This window comes from Dreissena polymorpha, chromosome 7 (assembly GCF_020536995.1).
Source record: "Dreissena polymorpha isolate Duluth1 chromosome 7, UMN_Dpol_1.0, whole genome shotgun sequence".
Classification (NCBI taxonomy): domain Eukaryota; kingdom Metazoa; phylum Mollusca; class Bivalvia; order Myida; family Dreissenidae; genus Dreissena; species Dreissena polymorpha.
The window spans coordinates 105,041,265-105,062,736 of record NC_068361.1 but is presented as its reverse complement, the minus strand read 5'-3'; the positions used below and the strand labels follow the sequence as shown (position 1 = coordinate 105,062,736).

The 21,472-nt window shown below is 34.1% G+C and overlaps 1 protein-coding gene across 1 annotated transcript; it reads right to left on the bottom strand.

The window, feature by feature from the left end:
• Positions 1-1,077: 1,077 nt before the first annotated feature.
• LOC127840005 (transcription intermediary factor 1-beta-like) lies at positions 1,078-20,137 on the bottom strand. The gene is made up of 2 exons (XM_052368394.1): positions 19,433-20,137; positions 1,078-1,158 (listed from the first exon to the last, which is right to left on the bottom strand). The coding sequence occupies exons 1-2, from the start codon at positions 20,135-20,137 to the stop codon at positions 1,078-1,080; spliced, it is 786 nt and encodes a 261-aa protein (XP_052224354.1).
• Positions 20,138-21,472: the final 1,335 nt, after the last annotated feature.

Here is a 21,472-nt window from a genome sequence, read left to right as displayed (position 1 = left end):
AATTTAATTGAGGTTTGTTTTATTTTTCGATGGCCCCACCATATCGGTGAAGTTCTCCCTAACCGGAGCTGAGGCATTCACACCCGCCATCAAAACCTCGTCAGGACCAATCTCAGTTCTTGACCTCTTGCAAAAGTCCCTAAATTTCTTAAAGAATTTCCTATTTCATCTATTTTTACATTTGACCTTAATGACATAGGCTAATGCACCTATGATTATTAACGTTACTACACCCGTAGTAAAAAATGAAAGCATGTTTAATTTATTTTTCGTGGTATATGCCCTAGCTGATTCTATTTCATTTAACAGTTAATCCATAGGAATAAAATCTACAGAAGGGAGTGTTTTTGGTATTTTAATCGTCCCATAATCAATCACTTTTTCATTTTACTCCTTCCATATTGACAATGAAGATATATTAAGTGTCTCCTTCATGATTTGTACAAAATCATCAGTAATAGTAGCAGTGGATTGGTAATCAAATGTAGCCGACAACGTAATTAGATCATTAATTGCCGTACAGCCCTGAGGAATAGTAATTATGTCTAATGGTGGATTAACCGTTGACCAACTAGACTCAAAATTGTTTTCACGTTTGCATGTTATAGATAACCTCAGTGACTTTGGTGTTACAACAACCCAAACACCATTAGTAATATACTCTGCGTAAGGTAGTTGCGTATTAGGTTTAACCAATTTCTTGCAATTTTCAGCTATTAAATCTTGTTTATTCATAAAATTATGAATAATACATGTGTTTGATAGTTCAATTGGGTAAAGAGGCTTCATTAGATGACAAAATGGTGCTCCAAGACAACTAGATATTTCTCCATTCTCAAGTAACGAGTATTTGGTTTGTTTTGAGTTTATCGCTTTACCTGCGTATGGAATGTCATATTTCGCTACTGCCATATTCGATGTTAATTGACTTGTTGTCGTATTTGCAAATGTGAGTGGGATATTAATGATACTTTACATCCGATAATATTCATACTGCTTAATTAATGGTATTTTTACCACCATTACCATGTTGTTATTTTCGATAACGCCCGATAATGGAAGGTATTTAAAGTACTCTCAAATTTCCTTCTCGGTGTCAAACGGTAACGTATTCAATGGTGGTAATTCATTCTTGATTTCTAAAAGTAAATCCTTTAACTGAAAAGGAGGAATTAAATTTGGTGATAAATGTCCTTAACTTAAAGCAGTGAGTTGATTATCTAAATGTTTAAGCATAAGGGTTGCTCGAGACATTAAATTCCTTACGTCCTATGTAAGGAGGTCCAAATGAAAGTACGATACCATGAAATTATTAGTTTCAAGTAGCTTTGCGTTTACCTCGTCAGTCACGTTACGCAATCTTACTCAACTTTCATAAGGGTGTTTATTACGTCATTTAATGAGTTGCGATTTTCTTTTATAGCATGTTGTGTAAGATTGAATATCGTCAAAGACTGGGAGCTGACATGCATTAAACGTAATTGTCTCTGATGAAGAGTATTTAAAACAGAACGTATCTGCTTAATATCGCTATCTTTAGCAACACTTTAGACTGCTCTTAATATATCTGATCCAAAGTCAAATAAAGCTCGTTTCTGACGTATAAACTTGTTTGAATTTACTTTATGCAAAAGCTGAATGTAAACACTATACAGTTTCTGTATTTCAGTATTTAACCCTTAAATAGAACTTAAATATAAATCTAGAAATTTATATGCATTAGTAGGTAGGTACTTGTTCGTCATCGAAGTTGATAGGTTTTCTGCAATAGTCAAGTCTGCTCTTAATGCATTTAGAAAATCGTCATATGGTTGTAAATCTAGTACAACGCGTAATGTCCATGTAGACTGTGTCGCGGAAAATGTGTTTACGGGTATGAAAACTACGTTGTTCCTTGCAATGGACTGTGCGATGCTAATCCGGTGATAAATGTCAATGTCCATAGTCGTATCGTCAGTTGTAAGTCGTACATCCTGTCCTGGAAGGTATTTAAAGTATGTGTTTTCACACGTACTGAGAGTTTGTATTTACTTTAACATCTTTCTGATTAAATCAATTAACACGTTATTTTTTATCGGATTTATGTTTCTTAATCGCCCGCGGACTCGCGTATTCGACTACATTAACCTCTATATCGGAATGATCACTACTATCACCCGAATTCGACCTCTCGTGTTTACGCACACGCTCTGACTTTACGCCTATTTTTGCGCATCAACTCGGCCAGAGGTATTCCATCGTCACTTCCAGATGCATTACTGCGCTCATAAACACGTCTCCTAATAAATTTCGCTTACCTTCGAGTCGTATTCATTACTCGGGGTTACAACATGTGTAGACTTACGCTTACCTCTGCTTTCCTTGAGGCGTTCTTGCCGTACATTACATGTATCTATGTCTACACATTTCAAATTTCTAGCGTGAATCGTTCATTCCGCTATTTTACTATTTTTATTATTATTTTATTTATTTATTATTATTATTATTATTATTGTATTTATGTGTGTTTTTTAAATGCTCGTAACTTACATCCCAATTAGTGGATAGATATCGTTTGATCCATATACCCCGTGACCTTTTCTCATGTTAACCCGTTTTAAGATGTTCTGCTCCTTTAGAGCTATTTTGAATTCCGCTAGATTACTCGGATTACTTCTTATCAATTTATTTCTCACAGTATCATCGATCAACCCATCGATGAACTGACCTACTAAGATACGTTGCATGGGATCCCTCTCGTCGAGTTCACCTTCACATGCATCCCTAGCTAACATTAATAAACATTTCCGATAATTTGCGACATTTTCCCCTGCGCATTGCTTAACATTTCTCAATAGCTTTAAATCGTTTTGCGGGTCAGTTATTTCCCTGTACCGCATTTTTTACTCAGCTTTTAAATCAATATTCCTAACTTCAGGGTTTGTGGTAAAAAAACGTTTTAAGAATTCACAGACTGTACCTGCAGCCGTCTGAAAATTATTTTAATTTTCCTGGCCTCATCACAATTGTGAATCATAAAAAATCTCTCTAGTTCTAATGTCCAATCATGGAATTCTGACGATTTTCCCGAACATCTTGGTAACTGTGTTAAAGCTGTGTTTGCATATAAAGTGTCCGGTAAGTTAATTAAACTTAAGGTGTTTGTTGTGATCCTGTGGCCATCGTTATATTATTTTCTTAAAATTGTAACTTTATTTATTTATCCTTATATGTAAATGTAAATACTGAACAGCGTAACCTAAAAAGTGGGTATTAACCAGCTCAAACTTGAATACGAGTGCTTAACAATTTGGTAAGCAGGTCAAAGAACTGAGATATAAAAAGATTCTGACCTGACTCCGGCCTGCGTGACAAAATAACCTTTTTAGCTGTGTGCCTCCGGTGAACGTTTCTCAAGAAAGCTCCACCGATATGTGCGTAACCTGTAATTATAAAACAATATTTAGATAATAGAAATTAAATTTATTTGTTAATAACTTAACAATTATTAAGTAAATCTATAATAATAAACATATAAAATGGTCGTCGGCGCTGTTCGTCGTTGTCGTGGTGGTTTTCTGATGTTCCCGTCGCAAAAGTTGTTGCTGCTGCTGTTGTCGTTGCTGCTGAAAGACAGTTTGTCAATGTCGTCGCTGCTTTCCTAGCGTGTCGATGAATGTCTGTAAAGAATGATGGGTAATTGTTGTTCGTCGTAGAGTCCCACTTGTCGTTGAAATAATGTTCTGTAAGAAAAAATAATTTGGTACCTGTTTTTTCCGGCCCCATTACCGGTGTCGTGATTTGTCTGCAAACTTTTAAGTATCCTTCGTCACGGCTACAAAAATAGATATACACAAGTGGCACTTCTACCCTTATGTGAATATAATGATGCTCAAAGGTTCGTTTAAGTCGCGTTGTGTAATTTTTTGTTTTGATTTAAATGTCCCAGGTTCGTTTAACTACCCATCAAGTTTGCAAAATAAGGCAACAAGTCTGATAAAGAATGTATTCTGGTTAAATGTTTGTATATGTATATTATTCTTATTTAAATTGTAATTTTATATGATTCTTCTTTAAAGCGGGTATATACGATTTTTTATATGTGTTTATTTGTAATATATTGGTAAAATTTGTTAGAATTACACAAAATAGACAAGAAATATTATACATTAAAGCCGAATTTCATAAAATGCAGCAAAGACAAATTAGCGGCCCGAGCCGATTGTGACTAACATATTTTCCTACAATAACCGAAGCATTCGTCTTTGTATTAGGATTGGAGTTAGTGTTCGTGTGTCGTATGAATAGAATTCGTTGCAGAAATTCAAATAAACCGTTAAACTAAGTTTAGATTCACATTGTACATGTATGATATACATGCTGGCGAATTCGGCTGTACAGCCGTTTTCAATTTGAGAATTAAATATCTGGCTTATTTCGCATTTTTCGACACATGTTCTTCTTAACTTTTATTTTAATTTATATTGAAATATATATATAATTAGTTTTTTACACATTTTATATAAATTCATAAGTATTTGACAAAATCGTATATACCCGCTTTAAGAAATTGAGACAAGAAAATATCAGTAAAGGAATTAACGAGATACTCCAACACAAATATAATCCGTCCAGAAAGTATATGTCCGTCTCTCCTGCACTATCTCGTGAAGCCGTTAAATTGGGATTTTTACTATGCGAGTTCGCTATCGAAGTGGCTCGAGGTTTGTTAAAAAATATCCCGCGTGTATACTAACTCTTATATAAATGCTTATATAAACGATCATGTTCTAGAAAAACGTGAGGGTCTCAGCAAGTAAATAAAACTCTCCATCAACATGTCAAAATTGTTTTTTCTAGTAGCATTTTTGTTTCTTCTAGAAGCATTTTTGTATCTTAACCCCAGTCAACAGCAGTTCGTGGCCTGTTCAACACCCGTGTGACCGTCAAGAGCACCCCAACGTATGATGGTTCGAGCCCTACATGTATAAATCATCCCATCGTATGACAGTTCGAATCCTACATGTATGATAGTTCGAATTGAGTTCAGTCAGTTTACTAGGACAAAAGTGTTACAAATAGATAATCGGCCAGAATGCAAAACGTTTTTTTTAAACCAAGCTCTAACATCGATACGTTTTTTCACTGATAATATCATTGGAATATTTACTTAACATACTATATATACATTCAAACACATAGACATGTGGCAAAGACCATTTCATATTGCACAATACATTAATATGTCAATATAACTTCACCTATCAAGAGCAAAATATAGCTAATATATGTATATTTAATATCATACGTGTCAGGCTGTAGAAATGATAATCATAGATACAAAAATTCTTTAAATAGAACCAGGGTCACCCGAATCGAGAATGTGCATTGAATCCCTGAACCACCGCTGTCGTTCATTAAGCATACACAAAGCATAGTTATGTGTTTTTTAATACAAGACAATATTAAATTATTTGCCTTTTTACCGTACCTACAGTTTTTGGGATAAACACTGACTGCAAATCATAAGCAAATGGTTGGCACACAAAAGTCTGTCAGCAATTGGAGCACTACCTCTTGGAGCACTACGTCAGATCATTTTTTCATCAACATGTTGAATGTTAAGTCGAATATCTCCACCAATACGATTTTTTTAAAAAGAAACTCTAACGGATATGTTACTTGGGGACATTGGTTGATATCATTTTCGGTGCAAAAACTTTTTCACTGGCATACCTTTAAAGAAATTGGTAAATAAAGTGCTAAATAGGGGACAAATTCCGGCATCGTTGACTTCAAATAGCCAGATTTCAACAAATCCTGAATAATGATAACCAGCATGTGTCTAACATACATGATAATACCTTATGTGCATTTACCAAAAGATATTATAATTCAAAAATGCCTTTAAAAAAATATTGAACTGGATTTACTTACCCTACCGAAATTTAGCAAGATTTATCGGAAACTTTTCCAAGCACGTCAAACTTTTTACATCATTTCGGAGTTCCGGGGGTGGTTAACGGTTTATACTCCTAAAAATAAATAAGCAATGCTCCCAAGCTAGCACATGCACGCAAATAACGTACTACATGAAACTGAGATTTCAATGCTGAAACGCATTTGTTGTTTATGATATTTAAGTCAGCAGCTGTCCGATATTAATTTAAGTTATGAGAATGTTCATATGTTATCTGACACAGTCTTGATTTTCGGCCGAGGACACGATATATTTTAGACAATAATGTAACATATCGCTTATACTCACATTTTCTCATCATGCGGCAACGATTTAGTATCAATGTTTTCAAGATGGTAGAATCTCGCATAGCCGACACTCATATGTTTTTGCTACATATCGGACACAAATTTACAAACATTACCAAAAAGGTAGCATCTTTTATTACCACTACTATAACGTGCATGGTAAGCGGCATTTGATTTAGCAAACTAAATTTTTTCAATCTATTTGTTTTCACGCTACAAGTGTGTCCAGTGCAATGCGCTTATAACGCTATTGGAACCATGCTGGTATCATGCTTTATATTAAGTAAACTCAATCCAGACTTCTAATAACTACATGACATAAATTGACAATAATCTTTTGTTAATTTCAATTAATACAAAATACATGTTTTGTTCATATCTTACTTACTGAGTTTAGTTTAGGAAAAATAGCCATTGGAGAACGCAGGAACAATTAATGTTCGGAATAAACGCAAAAAGGGAACAAACGTTGTGATTATTTTACTGAGCAATTGAAATTTGTTTACAATATTTTCTTCTAGTGTCTATTGTAATTTGATGGGTGTGTTTAAATTAAGAAAATTATATATACAGAAGTTATGCCCGGAGCTCATGTTCCTATACAATTTTCGGTAGAGAACGTGCGGATCCATTTCACAAATTAAGATTAATATGCTAATCATTATTTCATTTTCAATGCATTGACATTCGTTATTTATTCGAAATAACAAACGTGTGCATGTACGAAATGAAGTGATCACACATTATTTGTTGTTTCAATGCTTGTTATCAAATAGAGGAATGTTAAATGAATCAAATCACGAGAATATACCCAATGATTTACATGTAAATGATATAAATCGGAACTCCAAAATCGTTTGGTATTTTCCAAAAACCATGTCATTACTTTAATAAACTGTATACAATAAACACATTATAAAATATGCATTTTTGGCAAAGACAATGCCTTAGTAAACACAGTAGTTATAGTGGAAGCAGTATTAGAAGCTGCAGCAGCAGATCAGAAGTATTATCAGCAGCAACAACAAAAGCGGCAGTATTATTATTAGTAGAAGTGTGGCACCTTGTGAGTATCCTGCGTCACGGCGCCCAAAATGATTACCATATGTGGCACTTCAGCCGTTATGTAATCTAGTGGCTCTCAAAGTTCGTTTTAAGTCGCGTTGTGTAATTTTTTGGTTTGACTTAAATGTCCCAGATTCGTAGATTATTCATCAGTTTGCAAAATAAGGCAACAAGTCTTTTTGTAGCATATAACAACTTTTATTCTTGATTAAATGTTTATATATATATATATTGTATTGTAAATGTATCTTATTCTTATTTGTATGTAATTCTTCTTTAAGAAATTGAGACAAGAAATAATCAGTAAAGAAATAAAAGAGATACTCCAACACAAAATATAATCCGTCCAGAAAAAACAAATTCCAAATGTCCGTCTCTCTTGCACTATCCCGTGAAGCCAGAAATTGGGATTTTTACTGTGCGCTACCACAAAAGGCTCGGCTCGGCTCGAATAGAGGTTTCAACACGGTCCGTTTTATACTAAAATGGTGACCTTGGTACTGACCTACTTGTTTTAGGGAGTAAACAGCGTTATCCATCACTTTGACACAAACTCATAACCATAAAAAATATAACTATAAACGGGCTATAACAATGCCTATCACTTTTTGGTCGTAAAATTATTTCTTACTATATAGGCTTATTTAACCTTTTTATATAAGCTGTTTACATAACCAGTTTGTGTATAATTAATACTTTATTGACCGCAAGATATGGTCGAATGTACGTCACTGTTCTCCTAAATGTATTTCCCCCCAGTGACAATGCATATCTAGTTATCAGGATAGTGATGACTAAACAGAAAAAGTGTCACATACGCCCCTTCCTAAGAAAAATAATTAAGGGTTAAATTCTTTTTCCAAACCGTCCTCAAAGTCAATGTCAGGGAAGTCGTGTGCTATGTCGTCACAATTCATATCAAACAACAATGCATCAATTTTCATCAACATGAAACACCATATCAAATAATATATCACGAAAATGCAAACCCTACACCTAAGTGTCACTTTTAAATAATAAGTCTTATACTAATAGACACAAAGTTATTCAATGTATAAGTATGTCATCAGGATATGATTAAGTATAAAGTACTACAATAAACACAAAGTCATAAAACAAACACAATATCCTATTATAGACACAAAGTCCTTTAACAAGAGAAAGTCCTACTCTAAAACAAAGTCCTACTATAAATGTAAAGTCCTATCATAAATGGGAACACTTTTGTAAGTCACACAAGTTCACTATTAAGTCAAGAGTCTACACGTGCCACAAATGTCACTTGGTTCACTAATCGCCTTCGTTGCACAAGTCGCCCGGTCAAGAATGTCATAACACCTGGCGGCTTAGTGATGAACCATGGTCGCCCTGCACGTGTCTCCAGTGTTCCTCGGTTTATGTAAATATACAGATATACAATTAACATATCATAGTAAAACAAATCCTAAGTTTCGGTCTCCTGAGTTTTAGGATACAAAGCAATGTAATTGAGGTTTGTTTTATTTTTCGATGGCCCCACCATATCGGTGAAGTTCTCCCTTACCGGGGCTGAGGCATTCATGCTCGCCATCAAAACCTCGTCAGGACCCATCTCAGTCCTTACCTCTTGCCAAAGTCCCTAAATTTCTTAATGAATTTCCGATTACACCTTTTTCTACATTTGACCTTTATGACGTAGGCTAATACACCTATGATAATCAACGTAACTACACCCGTAGTAATGAATGAAAGCATGTTTAATTTATTTTTCGTGCTATATTCCCTAGCGGTTTCTATTTCATTTAACAATGAATCCATGGGAATAAAATCTACAGACGGGAGTGTTGTGGGTATTTCAATCGTCCCATAATCAATCACTTTTTCATTGAACTCCTTCCATATAGATAATCAAGATATATATTAAGTGTTTTCTTCATGATTTGTACAAAATCATCAGTAATAGTAGCGGTAGATTGGTAATCAAATGTGGCTGACAACGTAATTAGATCATTAATTGCCGTACAGCCTTGAGTAATAGTAATTATGTCAAACGGTGGGTTAATCGTTGACCAACTCGACTCTAAATTGTTTTCACGTTTGCAAGTGATAGATAACCTCAGTGATTTTGGTGTCACCACAACCCAAACACCATTAGTAATATATTCGGCGTAAGGTAGCTGTACATTGGGTTTAACCAATTCCCTGCAATTTTCAGCTATTAAATCTTGTTTATTCATGAATATATGAACAATACATGTGCTTGATAGTTCAATCGGATAAAGAGGTTTCATTAATTGACAAAATGGTGCCCCAACACAACTAGATATTTCCCCTGTCTCAAGTAATGCATATTTCGTTTGCTTCGAGTTTATCTCTATACCGGCGTATGGAATGTCATATTTCGCTACGGCCATATTCGACGTTAATTGGCTTTTTGTCGTATTAGCAAATGTGAGCGGAATATTAATGATGCTATACATCTGATAATATTCATATTGCTCGTTTAGCGGTATTTTTACTACCATAACCATTTTGTTATTTTCGATAACGCCCGATAATGGAAGATATTTATAGTACTCCAAAATTTCCTTTTCGATATCAAACGGTAACGTATTCAATGGTGGTAATTCATTTTTTATTTCTAAAAGTAAATCCTTTAACTGATAAGGAGGAATTAAATTTGGTGATAAATGCCCTAAACTTAAGGCAGTGAGTTGATTATATAAATGTTCAAACATAAGGGTTGCTCGAGACATTAAATCCCTCACGTCTTGAATAAGAAGGTCCATATGAAAATATGATACCATGAAATTATTAGTATCGAGTAACCTGGCGTAAACCTCGTCAGTCACGTTACGTAATCTTACTTCAACTTTATTAAGGTTGTTTATTACGTCATTTAATGACTTGCGATTTTCTTTTATAGCACGCTGGGTAACATTTAACAGCGTTAAAGACTGAGAACTAACATGCATTAAACGTAATTGTCTCTGATGAAGGGTATTTAAAACAGAACGTATTTGCTTAATATCGCTATCTTTAGCAACACCAAAAACTGCCCTCAATATATCTGATCCAAAATCAAATAAAGCTCGTTTCTGACGTTTAAACTTGTTTGAATTTACTTTGTGCAAAAGCTGAATGTAAACACTATATTGTTTCTGAATAAATCAATTAAAACGTCATTTTTTTTATCGGAGTAATGTTTCTTAATCGACTTCGGACTTGCGTATTCGACTACATTAACCTCCATATCGGAAAGATCATTTCTATCACCCGAATTTGACCTTTTTGTGTTCACGCATACGCTCTGACCTACGCTTGGCCAAAGGTACTTCATCTTTACCATCCGATGAATAACTGCGCTATAAACACGTCGCCTAATTAATTTCGCTAAGGGCGTATCGTTATTGTCCGACATACGACCCTCCCTTTGATCATCAATGTGAGAACTTAATAGCTTTCACGTCGCCTTATTAATTTCGCCTACCTCCGAGTCGTCTCCATAGCTCGGGGTTACGACATGTATAGACCTACGCTTACCTCTACTTTCCTTGAGGCGTTCTTGCGGTACATTTCATGTATCTATGTATACACATTTCAAATTTCTAGCGCGAACCGTTCATTCCGCTATTTTACTACGTTTACAACTCCTACACATTTTAAATTTCTAGCTTGAACCGTTCATTCCGCTATTTTACTATTTTTATTATTATTTTATTTATTTATTTTACTATTTTTTATATTTATTTCATTTATTATTTCTACTATTATTATTATTATTATTATTATTATTATTATTATTATTATTATTATTATTATTATTATTATTATTATTATTATTATTATTATTATTATTATTATTATTATTATTATTATTATTATATTTATGTTGTTTTTAAATGTGTGTAACTTTCATCCCGATTAATGGATAGATATCATTTGATCCATATCTCCCGTGACCTTTTCTCATGTTTACCTTTTTTAAGATATTTTGCTCCTTGAGAGCCCTATTGACACTTTCCGTTAAATTACCCGGAATGCTTCTAATTAATTTATTTCTTACCACGTCATCGATCAACCCATCGATGAACTGACCTACTAGAATTCGTTGCATGGGATCCCTCTCTCGCCCCTTTCTAGTTCTGTGATCCTTTTCTGGACCTGCGGCCATCTTTAAATTATTTTCCTAAAACCGTAACCTTATTTCTTTACCCTAAAATATAAATACTTGACAGCGTAAACTAAAATGTGGGTATTTAACCGGCTCAACCTTAATTATGAGTGTTTAACAAGTTGGCAAGTAGGTCAAAAGAACTGAGATAGAAAAAAGTTCTGACCTGACTCCGGTTCACGTGACAAAATGCCCTTTTCAGCTTCCGGTGAACGTTTCTCAGGAGAGCTCCACCGATATGTGCGTGACCTGTAATTATTAAAACAACATTTAGATAATAAGAATTATTTGTTTAACAATTATTAATTAAATCTTTATAATAAATATAGATCAAAATGTTCGTCGCTGCTTCCGGTCGTTGTGGTGGTTGTCCGCTGCTCCCGTCGCCGAAGTCGTCGTTGTTGTCGTTTGTAGTTGCTGCTGAAAGGAAGTTTGTTAATGGCGTCTGCTTTCCTAGCGTGTCGATGAATGGTTATTATTGTTTATCGTAGCGTCCCACTGCAAAAACGAAATGATACTGCTTCTGGTCGTATCGTCCCACTGCAAAACGAAAATGTTACCGCTTCTCGTCGTCTGCTGCTGTCACACGGCTCCAAAATATATATTGCCTGCAAACTTTCAAATATCCTGGCACGCCGCACCAAATATGATTAACCTATGTGGCACCTTGTGAGTATCCTGCGTCACGGCGCCGAAATTGATTACTATATGTGGCACTTTATCCGTTATGTAATCTAGTGGCTCTCAAATGTCCCAGATTCGTAGATTATTCATCAGTTTGCAAAACAAGGCAACAAGTCTTTTTGTAGCATATAACAACTTTTATTCTTGATTAAATGTTTATATATATATATATATATATATTGTATTGTAAATGTATCTTATTTTTATTTGTATGTAATTCTTCTTTAAGAAATTGAGACAAGAAATAATCAGTGAAGAAATAAACGAGATACTCCAACACAAAATATAATCCGTCCAGAAAAAACAAATTTCCAAATGTCCGTCTCTCTTGCACTATCCCGTGAAGCCAGAAATTGGGATTTTGACTGTGCGCTACCACAAAAGGCTCGGCTCGGCTCGAATAGAGGTTTCAACACGGTCCGTTTTATACAAAAATGGTGACCTTGGTGCTGACCTACTTGTTTTAGGGAGTAAACAGCGTTATCCATCACTTTGACACAAACGCATAACCATAAAAAATATAATTATAAACGGGCTATAACAATGCCTATCACTTTTTGGTCGTTTAATTATTTCTTACTATATAGGCTTATTTAACCTGTTTATATAAGCTGTTTACATAAGCAGTTCGTGTATAATTAATACTTTATTGACCGCAAGATATGGTCGAATGTACGTCATTGTTCTCCTAAATGTATTCCCCCCCCCCCCCCAGTGACAATGCATATCTAGTTATTAGGATAGTGATGACTAAACAGAAAAAGTGTCAGAGTAGTAGACGTTGTTGTTGTAAATGTTATTGCGGTAGTAGCTGTTGTTGTTGTTTTAGTAGTAATTGTTTAAGTAGCATTGATGAATCGAGCTAAGTTTAAAAGATCTTTTGGAATTTGGAATTTGAAAGTTAGATCTGTATTTATATAGATTTTCCGTATTTTGAACAAACTGGCAGAACTAAAACGTACACATATTTACTTAATATGAACACACACATGATTATAGATTAACCAATTACATTGTGTCAATAACTAGCACTTATCTAGGGCAGTACATAATGTTTTAATACCCGGTTGTTGAAATTATTGCACAAGAGTAATCTTATCGATGTTTTTAACGGTTGCAAATAAAGTGCTTTTTGTTCCAAATAAAATATGCAACATTTGATGTGAATTTTGACTATTACGATGCTACAATCCACAACAGCAATACACACGGTAAAAACGACAAGTCCATTAAAATGTTTAGGAACACAATTAAAATTAATTTGAAACGTTGACGCTCAAAATATTAACCTTAATTTAAAAAAAAACTCTTTACCGGCATGTAGTTGTTCTTCAGCACGAATGCGTATGTTAACATATCAGAAGCTAGAAACCACCAAAACACATCAGTGACGAAAACAATCCTTTTGCTTATTACTAATATACAAACGTATACTTAAAAAAATAAATATTATTTAAAGTATATTTAACCAAGAATAACCAGCATGCTCCCAGCAATCGGCGTTAATAATGAAACCTTTATATCAGGACTTCCGGTTTGCAAATTCGTTACATTGAATCAAAACAAACGATTTATTGTGCATGCTCGCTGATTATAGTTACTACGTTTAAAACATTAGCAATATTTTTGAAATTACAGGAGTAAATTATTTTTATTATGTTATGTTTATTTTTCATATTGTTGAATTATGAATCATTTAATGTAACCAGACACTGTTGATTCCACAAAAGATTAACATCAGTATCTTTGCTTGCTTACACGTAGTTTTGACCCAGCATTTTTACAATTGTCTACGCACATTTGAATTAACTATTCCATTTAGAGAATTGAGTTGCTCACTAAAATATAAATGTGTCTGTTACTTTGAACATCTGGTCTGTTAAACTTATATGTATGAATTATCTCAATAATGATTGTATTTTTATATTTTTCGGGAATGTTGGAAACCACTAAAATTTGAAAGTCGTTATATAAGTATGTTAGTATAATGTATCATGTAGGAAATGCATTTTATTTTAAAATTTTCGTTGAATTATCAGAGCCACAGTCTATACAAAGGCTTCTCACCCCGTGAATAATTTCAGTGGTTTACCACAGCGTTTTGTGTCTGTGTTTTTTATGATTTTCGGTAAAAGTTCAATTGAAAAGTTTTCAAACCTGTGTTAGTTTTTCATTTTAAGTTTTGTTTTATTATTACCATAATACAATTACCTCATGTTTGTTTACTGTGCAATATTAGGATTTTTCGAATTTTCGTAGTGCAAATGTAAACGGTTACCAAAAACTTTGACTGTTTCTGTGTATAATATATAAGTTTATATTTGCTTTGTTTCATTCTGTGTAGTATCGTCGTGTTTGCTTTGCACTATTTCGGGCGTGCAATTGTATGTCAAAGTCCTAAACATTCTCGACAACGACTGTACATATGTTTTTTCTATGCTTATGATGAGTTATTATCGCTCGATTGGTCATTTTCGGCTCCGGTACTACTAACATGTAAACCAGATACTCTAAAGTATACTTTCATGTAACCGAGTACGGTAAATATACTAAAACGTATCTGGGAATTTTAACGCTATTTTGGTCGTTGTCACCCCATTTTATATTTGATTATGTTCACATTTATGTCAATTGTCTGTTTAATGGCCTCTATATTATCGAAACTCATACTCAAAAAGCATGTTGGTGCAGGTTTTTTAGGAGAGAAGTTTGCTTACGATAAACAATATCGTTTTACGGTAATCGGTAGCTCGTTTTACGCCATCGGTTTTTGGTCGGGAATACAGCTCGGGTACAGTCTAATATCGACCTAGTACGTATAAGTATATTTACCGTACCCGGGATACATGTAATTATACTTTAGAGTACCCGGGGTACAGGTAAGTATTACCCGAGCCGACAATGAACAATCGAGCGTAATTAACCAATAACAATAAAACCTGGTTTGAGTATTGATGTATATGAAAATCATTCATAACTCACCATATGATTGTTTTCCGATGCATGGCTCTACTCTATTACAGCATAATTGTTTTATGTGTAGTATTAAGAACATTCTTCTATGTAATGTAAAATTGCTTAACTCTTTAAACTGAGTTGTTCCGTATATGTTTGCTATGACACTTATTGCGTGTTAACCGATAATCTAACACGTTATTTCTTTCCTTATTTTGGTTACTTAGCGTTTGTTTACAACACATAAGGCTGTGCATATTGGTTGCCAACAAGGACCCCATCCAACAGTAAGATATTAAGAGCCGTCATGCACACTTACTAGCCGTCCTATGTTAGAGGTTAAGGATCAAAATTCGATGTTCACATTCCTGTTATCATAGAACATTGTTTACCACACTGATAGTTACAAAAGGAACATAATAACGAGCATGATAATTTGCTCTAACATTCATTTTAATAACCGGAGTTGTGGTCCCGTTTTGTAAACAAATGCATTTATGAAATAGTAATCGCCCGTTGCTCATAAAATATTGCTGCTAAAGAGCTCGACGTTACACACATATTAAGCAGTATATGAAGTTGTGAAGTTGTGCACCTCAATAACTTGTTATCATATTTTGTACACAGCTGGAGACCATTTTAAGCAAACACTTACCCTTTAAAAGTGTTTTGCGCGTAACCGAAAACGTATCGCTGCTACCGGGCTGACATTTTAAAACACACTGTACATTTGCGCACCTTTTCATATCAGTTCAGTATGTTCTGACATAACTGGACGTCTCTAAAAAAAAGCTGAATGTAGGGTCATGATACGGACACATTTGTATTGTATTAAATCGTTACCAAAAGTATTAATGTTTCACCACAACTTAATAAGTCTATCTAGAGACAAAGAAACACGTTCCCACGAATGAGTTACCTATTCCCGTTTCTAAGATAGCTTACTAAGTTAGTTAGTAAATCTGGGTCACGAGTCATTTGTTCGAAAAAGTAACTCGTTGGAAAAGACAAAGCTTACTCAAAGGAAGTACTTATTTATTTGAGGAAACCGATGCATATATTGTGTTTATACATAACCAACCAACTAAAATTTTGATTTTAATGCGAGTTTCAAAATGGATGATATAATTGATTCTAGAATTATTTCGGACGACATTAATCAGACATTTTGTTTTCAAAGTGTGTTTGAATTGAATGGTTAATAACGAATTCACGATTTACTAAGTTTATCCTAAGAGTAAGCTATGTCGTTTCAGGAGTTACTAAGTTGTTCCCACGAGTTATCTTTGTCATTACCACGACATTCTAATTCGTTCCAACTAATACGTTTTCTTGTTATCATATTTTACTGTCTTTGGAACGAGTAAACGACATACATGAAAGCAGGCACATTTCTTATGAATGCCTTTGTACAGACGTGTTTGCAATAGATTTATTACAACTGCACAGGGATTATCACATAAGGCAATCGATCTAAAGGGCATTCAAGTAACGTAACAGGGGATATTGCATGATACTATATACGCTCGGCTACGTAAACAATATGAGCGTACGTCTTTTTAGTGCAAGGTGCGAAACCTCTAGAACATTATATCTCGGTTTAATGTATCATTGAACATGACAGACGAGTAAGTAGGTTATGGTTGTGCTGGTGATTGAACTTGCGACCCCTACTTGCTTGGGCAAAAGTGTTTCAACCCGCTTGCGTACAGTATTGTTTGCGTATTTGTATTCATGTAATAATTAAATATCAGTGTCGCTCTCATTCGAAATTCAGCAACGGCATTTTCTGTCTTGATTTGGGTTTACGGCATACGATGTCTTTAAAAATCCTAGATTTGGCCGTAATAAATATATCGGGTAAGGACAAATAGTTCGTTTTCTCGTATTATTATGAAACACTAAAGATAACCCACAGAGTCATATGCACACAAAATAAGGGCACTTTCATAAAATCACGTACTCATCTCAGGCACCATAAGTCATATATATTATTGAACACATACAATAAAATTATAATCACATATTTAGTTTCTGTGAAAGCTTTTGTTTCAGTTTTAGTGCCGTAAACTATTTATCGAATGCGTATTTCACTTGCAGCAGTTAAGCGATTTGCAAATAGCATGAAGCGGTTTGTTAATAAAATGGACGACAAAGGAAATACACGATGCAAATTACAGTTTAAATGAGAAATTGTCAATAATCAATCAACAATATTGAAAGATATTTCATATGCAAATCACAACTATAAGAATATAAATAACATTATATAACATGCTGTATCATTGAACAAACGTTGAAGCTAACACCGCTTCATACTGGAAATATCATATGTGTGCGTGAACATGTAAGCTATCTCAATTAAACATATATCAAGTTGGGATACCGAATGACTTACTACAAGAAGTACACATATTGTGAATAATAAAACGTGTTAAATGCTTGAATTTGAGACAAATAAATTCAAACTTTCATTTTAACCTAGTTTCCAGTATTTGATATTCATTATCATAAATAACCTCAATATACGCTAATGGAATACTTTTAGTAACATATCAAACTTACATAAGCACAAACTAAATACAGATATTAGTATGTTGCTGTCCCTTAATAGAAAAATTTAATTTAACAGAACATATCGCAAAATAATTGTACAGGAAAAGGATAAAACGAAAGATGTGTTTGTCAGATTGCCCCTACTGCGCCGCTTTGATTTTTTTTTATTATATCCCTTTACAAAATATTACTTCCCCTGTGAAAATGATCTGTACATGTCAAATGATAAATAAAAATTATCTCCGTTTAAAGCTGGTTACTTCCCTTGGATTTGTTTTTTTTACCTTTGACCTTGAAGGATGACCTTGACCTTTCACTACTCAAAATGTGCAGCTCATGACATACACATGCATGCCAACTATCAAGTTGCTATCATCAATATTGCAAAAGTTATGGCAAATGTTAACGTTTTCGGACGGGCGAACAGCCTGACAGACAGTTAGACAGACGGACTTACAGTTAAACTGCTATATGCCACCCTACCGGGGGCATAACAAAACATTATTTATTGATGCAACAATTCATTAACAATTCACTAAGACTTTAACATAGAATTTCAAACTAGGACACACGCTAGAAATTTGATATACTTCACAAAAACGAAATACATTAACTTATTCCAATACATTAAAATGCGAATTTTAAAACACATATACATTATAAGATATATTCGCTATTGGGTTCGAAATATCGTGGGTTTGTATAAACCTTTGCATTTAAATTATTTGAATGTTAATTGTATATATAACTCATGACATATCAGTTAAATGTATAAACTCGCACATATGGATTTTCGGATTTGTTTCCACCACTCAAAGCAATTTTATCAAACGTGTTATTGAAACATACACCAAACGGATATTCTATTTCATTACCTAAAGGTAGAGACCTCACATATTGTCCACTAGGACTGATTTGATGTATGCTGCGACGATAGGATGTCACATACACATTACCACAAGCATCCACGGTGATTTGACGTGGGCCAACTAGATCTTGGTGCTTATATTCAAATACTTTTTCTCCATTTAAGTTCAATGCCATTAAAGTTTGGGACCTTGCAATTGAAAATATTAGCATCTGGTTATCCACATTAAAATAACAACTAAAACCAGACTGTACCCACGGTTTTAAGTCCGAGTTTAAATTGATCTCACGAAGCAACGATCCGTCATCATTAAGAATGTCTATCTGCCCTTGACTTCTTGACATACATACGTACTGGTTAAGTGGGGCATTTCTAGTAACAACGTCATACGGAACTCTTGTTTTTAGTTCTGTTACAACGTGCACATTTCCATAACGTAGTTGGGCAAATGCAATTTTACCAGAGGCTGGTAAAGAAACCACCATGTCCGTCGGACCTGTCTTAGAAACGGACCAAGGCGTATCGTCACAATTGAATTTTGATAATACAAAATCACTATCTTCCTCAATCACTAGTAACGCATTTACTCCGTGCAAAGATATAACAATGTACGTATCTATCCATATACATGAACAAGGATCGAAACGTTTTTTCTTGTCAAACAGGGGTATAATACTTAAATCTTTAGTACATTGAAGCTTTGGAATTCTCTCCATATACGGCTTATAATGACTTTTATCGTTATCGGAGCCTGTTTTGCTTAAGTCACATGTGAAGTTTTCTATTCGAAAGTAATTCTTAATTTCTATCAGTAAACTATCAAAACAAGTTTCCTCAACACATTTAAAGCTAGATTTGCTTCTACTTTTCTCCAATTCACTTATGGTTGATTTCAGGCGACATACCGAATCCTTTTCAAGCTGGCGCTGTAGGAGAACAACGTGTTCCTTAGTTCCACATTTCCCAACCTGTTCAATATATGTTGACTGCTGTTTAATGTCATTCAAAAACTGACAAGTATTCTCGGTGTTTGTTTTTATTTTTTCTTCTATAACTTTCTTCTTATCAGCAATTGCTGATAGCACTTCATTCTCGAGTTGCGCATACATGTCTACGAGTTTCTGTTTAATGGTTTTGATGGATGACAACGCTTGATTTTCTATTTCAACAACTAATTCTTCGTGTTTGCGTTCATGTTCTAAAAGACGATCACCATGCTTTTCAAATTCAAGCAACACTGTCTTCATTTCGGTACAATCAACTTTTATATCGTTCAAACTATCAGAAAGGATCTTAACTTCCTCGCACTTTCTGTGATCAGCCATAGCACACTTAGTACAGCATATCACATCGTGGTCTTTACACAGGTAAACCACTTCTTCCTTTGCGTGATTCGGACAGGCTATCAGGTTCTTCAGAAGTTCCTGTATCTCCTGGGGAGGTATATCCGAAAGGTCACACAACTTGTGGTGTTTGGAAACTTTAATCCTTGCATGATACTGTTTACACTGCGCACAAAGTGGTTCCTCACATTCTTTACAATACACAACGCCCTCTATTTCGGCTTTCTCCGCCAAACAGGGGCCGCATAAATATTTTTGAACAGGCATTTTTCGTCAACTGTGAAACTAAATCACCTCCACGCATTAACACGCTAACTCAAAGAAGGACAAATACCTGGCGTGTACATACTGTCAGTCAATCGATCGACTTCCACAATTATTGGGTAATTATAGAGTACAATCGATGATCGACTTCATCATAGTAATACAATTACCTCTTGTATCATAGATCTTGTATAGCGGTTATTGTCTCAATTATACTTGGGACATATAATGTTATGCACATAACCTCACAACACAATTCACTATCGATTACATACTAATCTGCTCAATTTAAAAGTTCGTTTCTTAAATGTTGTATATACGATTTAAATCTCAACACTTCTTTTTCTCATGTGAACTTAAGTAAACGCACAATCAATTTTATTTACCTTACTTTGAAATCATTTTGTTAAATCATATTCATAATGCAAAATAACATGTGTGTTGTAATATGTGATAAGCATGATTTTATCAGTTATCATTGTAGTACTTTTGAATCAGCATGATGACAAAGGTTTATTATGTTTTTCGTTTAAAGTATGGACTAACCATAACACTACTTGTTATCCGTTGCAGTAGCTAAGCATTGAATTGCCACGATATCAATGGTCATCTGGTGTAGTATTCGATTAACCTAATACCACATAAGTTTGTTTGTAATGTAAATCAGGCGTTAATTATCAGTACGATAACGATTTGAGTGAGTACATGCAACTCAAGGCAATATATTATGCGGTCAGGAACAAACGTTATTTTAGCATGATAAATGTTAAGAAATTTATTGAGAACATTTTTTTCAACTCAACAGTTGAAATCCATTTAGTAAATAGAAATGGTTTGTTTCCCGTGCAGTAGTATGAAAATAATATGATCAGAGTTAAAATAAAAAAATGTAATTTTCATAACTTATATATAGATAACCATTGATCATGTATTTCGGTTCTCAATTTAAAGCAGTAAATACTGCATGGAAATATTTGTTATTAGTGTATTTAATTTTCAGTTTGTTGCTTTGCATCTACCTGTAATGATATGTTTGATGCTTCCAATACAATTTGTGAATAAATAGTTGTCTAAGACTTTGAAAAAGTGCACATTTAAGTAAGACATTATGATCTTTTTAGTAATCCAAGTATGCTTTTATAATTATAAGATAAACGTCCGGCGTAATACTTAAATATGCCATTACTTAAATTGCTTTTACCTAAGTATGGCTTTATCATTATGAAACAGGCTACCTTTTTTGATTACCATGATCGAATATACATGCAGTGTTCGTTGTAATAACTTAACATGAAATTACCATCATAACATAGGCTTGCCCTAGTAATACATCAATAT

Excerpts from the sequence above, each read along its gene's own strand:
- LOC127840005 (XM_052368394.1), bottom strand. The coding sequence starts at position 20,137 with ATGCCTGTTCAAAAATATTTATGCGGCCCCTGTTTGGCGGAGAAAGCC. Across the intron at positions 1,159-19,432 it reads GCCAGCTTGAAAAGGATTCG|TTAAAGGATTTACTTTTAGA; the intron begins GTATGTCGCCTG and ends CCTCCTTTTCAG.